This window comes from Austrofundulus limnaeus, unplaced genomic scaffold, assembly GCF_001266775.1.
Source record: "Austrofundulus limnaeus strain Quisiro unplaced genomic scaffold, Austrofundulus_limnaeus-1.0 Scaffold548, whole genome shotgun sequence".
In the NCBI taxonomy this organism is placed as follows: domain Eukaryota; kingdom Metazoa; phylum Chordata; class Actinopteri; order Cyprinodontiformes; family Rivulidae; genus Austrofundulus; species Austrofundulus limnaeus.
Window position 1 is genome coordinate 74,088 of NW_013952950.1, and position 5,936 is coordinate 80,023.

At 39.0% G+C, this 5,936-nt stretch overlaps 1 protein-coding gene across 1 annotated transcript in view; it reads right to left on the reverse strand.

Moving 5' to 3' along the window:
- Nucleotides 1–193: 193 nt before the first annotated feature.
- The window catches only part of nampt2 (nicotinamide phosphoribosyltransferase 2), a gene marked incomplete in the record, with an annotated part of 35,395 nt that continues 29,652 nt past the window's right edge, over nt 194–5,936 (reverse strand). The window contains 2 exon segments of the mRNA XM_014026378.1: nt 194–3,443; nt 5,430–5,555. Of these exon segments, the coding sequence (XP_013881832.1) occupies nt 3,282–3,443; nt 5,430–5,555 (288 nt within the window).

Consider the following 5,936-nt stretch of genomic DNA (forward strand, 5'->3'; position numbering starts at 1 on the left):
CATTCTGAAAACAAGATGATTATTCTTATACACAGTCAGTTCTTGTTTAGTAAATCAGTCTCAAAACAAGATCAAAAAGACTTTTTGGCTGATTTAAGATTTTAAAACTTGGTTAGGTGGACAGTTTTTGCAGTGTAGTTGCAATCTGAAAGATGCAATAATAAATCAGATGCACCTTTTTTATTACCAGGCATTGTGTATAAAAGTGATTTAATTTTAAATAAAAAACAACATTATCTTACAGAACAACAGCATCATCAAGTATATTTAATGTATGACCAAGTCATTTCTGTGTAGAGTAAGAACAGACTGCATTTATTAACAGTTGCTGAACGTTCACTACACAACTACGTTTATCTGAGGAAACAAAGTCAGTCTGAAATCAATATCACAAAGAACAAGATGATAAAAAGAAAAAAAAATCTTCATAAAAAAGTTTGAATGAGCGACCAAACATTATACTGACTGCTGTACCATTTAAAATAAAACATATATTCAAAAGGTTTTTGAAGTACTTTGTAGAATTAAATCTCTAAAATAAAACAAAAAAAAAAAAGAAATTAAGAAATCTTCAATCTTGTTACAATCTGTCATTAGTAAAAGTTGACCAAGAAGAACAATGTGGGAAAATGCAGTCATAAAGTAATTAGTTGCTTTTTTCACAGCTTGAGTTTATAAAATCAACATTAGTCATACTGTGGTGGCACTTTTCCAACTCTTTGTTTCCAAACAGTTACTTTACTTTCTAAACTAAGATGCTTCAGTCCCGCTGGAGAAATTAACTGTCTCTGTTCAGATTAAGTGTAAAACAGCTGTGAGTAAAAAGAACAAAACTAAACCGACATCTGCTTTTACCAGATACAGGATTATCATGAAACATCCTTACCTCAACAAATAAAATCTTAAAATGCTTTAAAATAATGCAACGGGTCTGAATTTCCTCAGAGGCTAGCAGACTGGACTGACTTTTGAAGAGGTTCAAAAAAATTGTGCAACAGATTCTCTTTCAAAATCCTCACATTATTGTACTGGGAGTCTCAAACCTGTCTCAACAGAGTTTCTGTAACTCCACAGCTGCATTTCAACTCCTGTGTTGAAACTTTCATGACAGAAAACATCTAATGTTGTAACAGTCTGTTTACTGCGCAGTTCCTAGAGTAGGTAGCACCACAAGGAGGCGCTTATGCCCTTTTCTTTTGTTGTAATTCAGGACTGAAAAAGAGCTCTCATTTTGAGGAGAAGAGATTAACGTGATGCTGAGGGCCAAAGCGGGCCCTTGTACGAGGAGACACTTGGAAGTTTATTGCTGTGGAGACCTGACTTTGTATGGTTGATGTGAAAATAAAGCGAAAGTGTGGAATACTTCTCCTGTGCCTTCAGGTTAGAGAGGCGAACTACAGCTGCTCGCTCCTTCCTGCCTCGCTCCCCAGCATCACAGGTCTAACAACCACAGATAATGAAAACTAATCATTTAAAAGAAAATTGTCCAGAGCAGGTGTCAAGGCCAAGGAGCAATTAAATAATGTAAACAATGTAAAAAAATGCTGATTTTAAACAATGAATGCAGTTGCGTTGCTCACTGGTCACTTGGTTACAAATGATCAGAATTTGGTGGACTGTGAAAAGATACAGATGTTCTCAGAATTTTGAGAGGCCAATTAGTGTCCCAAAGTCACAGCTAAGCGACAGGCATAAAGGTTTAAATATTAGTGCTTGGAAACATTTTGAAGTCTGGAGCTGTCCAAAATGCTGTATGGCAACATCTAATTTTCTAGCAAATCTGTTCATACAAGCTGTTAGTATTAGGCACCAACAAGCTAGTAATAGCTAGCACAACCCACTTCAAAAGTAAATTTTAGGGTCTTAAAACTAGTTTTCAAAACATGTGAAATGTTTTGAACCAACACAATTATTTAAACTTTTACACTGTTTCACATTACACAATGATTATGCTGAGTGGGCTATCTGTAGATTCTTTTTTCTGCTGCAGATAACCGTAAAATTCCATGTAAATAAAGACGTGATGGAACAACAGAGTGAAGGGTCATGAAATAGTGTTTGCATGAAGATTATTATAATTATAACAGTTATGACACTGTTTGTACAGGTCACTCCCTTCTGAATTAAATTGAGTTACAGGAAACTAAGGTTGTTCAAGGAGGTAGCTACAACAGGTAAGACACTAACTGTTCATAACCCCACATACAAAATGTTTCTTCGAGCAGCTGCTGATTCTATCGAAACTCGACTTTGCTGCTATAGTTACATCACTGAATCTCTACACAAGCTAGTGTTTTTAACTTTGTTATTCAGCAACATCATAGCTTCACTGTATGACTCTGTGTGCAGACTGAGGAGTTTATACTCTGTTCTCAGACAGCAGTCCTGGTCAGTGCAGGTGGTGTTCCACATGGTCAGTGTGTTTTCAAATCGGACTGGGTCAAACAAAAACTACAGATTTAAAATGAAACATGTGTATCAAGTACAATCCTGCCTGCTAATGTAGATAGCAGCATGACAAATGACCATGCCAACTATTGTTAATGTCTGGAAATAATTTTCTACTTATGAATGTTCAGGCAGAGAAATGTGATGGAAGAGCAGATTATTTGGAGGCTACTGAAGTTGTGTGTTGATACAATAAACCAGCCTAACAACACACTTAATAAAGGCCTGGCATTCCTCGAAGGAATACATTTGACTTGCTGCCTTAAGTTTTCAACAAAGACCATCGTATGATAAGAAATCTTGAAAGTAACACTGCGTTTGATCTGCGCATTTTGAAGAACTCTCAGCAACACACACATGAACATTTACCTCATTATCTACATGTCAGCCATATTGAATCAGCTGACTCCAAAAAAGTTAAGCAGTTATAGATGCATATGACTTCCTGCAAGTTTCATTAAAATCTTTCCAGTGGTTCATGTGCCTGTTTGCTAACAGGCACACAAAACCACGCACGCACACACGAGAGCAAAAATAAAAAATAAAAAATAAAAAATTAAAATAAAGCATCATTGCTTGCATTTTGCTTTTGACCAGAGGGCGATAAAAAGTTTGAGTTACAACATTAAACTGCTGTACTTACTGACAGCAGTGAGCTTATTCCATCTGACCCTGAGCTTAGTTGTGGGTGTATACTGACAGGACAACACAACTGGATCCACTCCAGTGATGGATCTTGGCACTAAGTGATCAACATGTCCTCTTTTTATTTAGTAAAACACTGCTAACTCCACGCCACCAGAATGCTACGCTTCCCTTTAGGTTTCACGGTTCTAATGGTTCCCATTGATGATCTGATTGTGTAGCAGCTCGTGTTCTTTGTCGTACAAGTTGGAGTTCAGCTCCTCGTCTCGCAGTTGAGCATTCTTCCTGATCTCATCCAGGGAGTACTCCTGCACCAGACTGCCATTTTCAAATACGGTCACCAGCAGGTCCTGATGAACACAGAGAGCACAGAGAGGTCAGACACTGGAGAAATGAGTGTCAGTATTACATTTAGTATTTAATTTAGCGTTTAGCACCAACAAAGCTGAGTTCATCATCTGAAACACAAATCTAAGGAAGAACCAGAACAGAGGATGGTTCCTGAAACCTCTCCAACAAGATGCCAGGGCTGTTTCTCACTCTTTGACAAAGCAGCTGAACTGGAGCGTAGAATATCTATGCTCTGTCAGATACAGGAWGCAGAGAATCACAGGGACACCATAATAACTGTCCAGACTCAGCCAACAGTGACCTCTGCTCAGCTAGCTGACACTTCCTGGAGAAGATGACAGCCAACCCACAGTTAGTCCCACCCCTGCACTGGTGGTTCACAGTGTGGTCAAAGCAGGTTCTCCAACCATCATTGGCCTCTGACAGCTTGGGTCCAGCAGGGGATTCCAGTCACACATTCTGGCTTCGGTGTGGGGCAAGACCCAAACTTTACCCCAGTTCCACTCCTGTGCACTCGCAGCAATGGGTTACAGTTGGGACTCACCAGCACAAGGCTGGAAAATGTTGCACCGCCATCTGTCCACTGCCCCTAGAGCAGGGCTATTCAACTACACTGCTCTGGGGCCACAGTTACTGCAGGTCAACAGCTCAGGGGCCGAACATCCAGCAGTTAAAGTTATTATGTAAATGAACCAAGTATTACAAAGATCTGTTATCTTTGAAATGGTTTATTTTACTGCATTTAATCATGAATACAACATACASAACCCTGTAAAAGTAGTGATAATTAAACAGTGTCAAATACAAAAAGAACACATTATGTCTCATAATTAACACAAATAATATTTTGACATCTCTGACTTGACAAATTTTTAAGCCAATTTTATTTTCAATTTCATAGTTTTATCTTCAACAGCTTGTAAATTTGTAAATTTAACTGTCTTGGATGTTCATAGAAATGTTTCTTACCAGCTTGTAGCCAAGATTCTGACGTTTCTGTAGATACCAAACATGTCTATGGCTGTGTCCAAAACAGGAGGCCGGGTCCTCYGAAGGACCCAGCCCTCCCAGTCTAGGTGGGCCGCGTCCTCAGTAGACCGCGAAGACTGGAAAAAAGTGGCTGTAAATTTGGACGGTCTAGCCTCCCAACCTTACCCTGGCCTATGTCCTTTTGYCTAGCAACTGTGACAATGCTAAAGAGAAGCAAAATTAGATCAAAATTAGAAAAATATCAATTTGTTAGCATTATTAATTTCACAAAACAATAAAATTAACTTAAAGGTAATATTTGAAGAACTAATGCGCAGGTGCATGGTTATTTCACTAAATATTTTTTCTGACAAAAATAGTATTTAAAAACACGTCTATACAAATGATAAAAGTATTAAAATTACAACCGCTTGAAAATTGAAATTTTTATACCGCCATTTTTTAAAATTTAAAACGTATTCTTTTCTCTCACTTCGTCCGCCATTACGAGCATAAAAAAAACCTTTGGTCAGGCCGCAGTGCATCATGGGATATGGTGGGCCGGGAAGGATCCATCAGACCAGTCCTTCAATTCGGGCCAAAGGAAGGACGCATTTGTCGGCTGCATCAGAGGAGTCTTCGGTTTTGGAGAGCCTCCGTCACGTTGTGATGTAAGCGGCCGATGAATTCGGCCTTCGGAGGAYCCGGCCTGCYGTTTTGGACACAGSCTATCTAGCTAAAATTACTTATAGTAATTAAAGTAGAAAACTGGGGRTTKGGGCTTAAAAGATGAATAAGYRAATTGGCGGGCCGAACTTTGGTCACTCGYGGGCCGGATGTGGCCCACTGACTGTACGGTGAATAGCCCTGCCCTAGAGAACCGCTGTAGCATAAATGCCAACAACCGTTGTTGAGCTGTTAACTAGCTTTACCAGTTCCAGAGTATGAATCTCTCTAAACCACAGAACATCAAGTGGAAGTCAGTTTTCCACAGTCTGAACAATGTTGAAACTGACCTCCTCAGGCTTTCCTGCTCCTCTCTCTACCGTCTCCAGGAGCCCATCAGAGTTTCTCCTCAGGGACAATCGACCCCTCTTTGACATCTTGGATGGATCTGTCACCGGATGCTTGTAAACATCCATCTTTAATAAAACAAAAAGAAACCAAGTGCTGAATGTTAGAGGGATGAAAATTGAGTTTCTGCAAGAGAGAAACACAAAAGAAAGAATAAGAAAATGTAAAAAACTAGCCCCTCACAGTTCTGATTATAACTATAGCTGCAGTTAACAAGACAAATATTTCAATTAATTTGCCAAAAGAGTGACTTGTTTGTGCTTTCCACATATTTAATATGAACTTAGCAGCAGAAATTTATCTTATTATTCTTAAGCTTCTTTCTCAAAATACTTTAAAGCCTTGTATTGGTGTGATTTTAGTAACAAGTTACATGTCAAAAATAAATAATCCAGGTGGTGGGAACAGAATGTGCTGCTGCTGCTGCTGCTGGTGATGAAGATGATGAA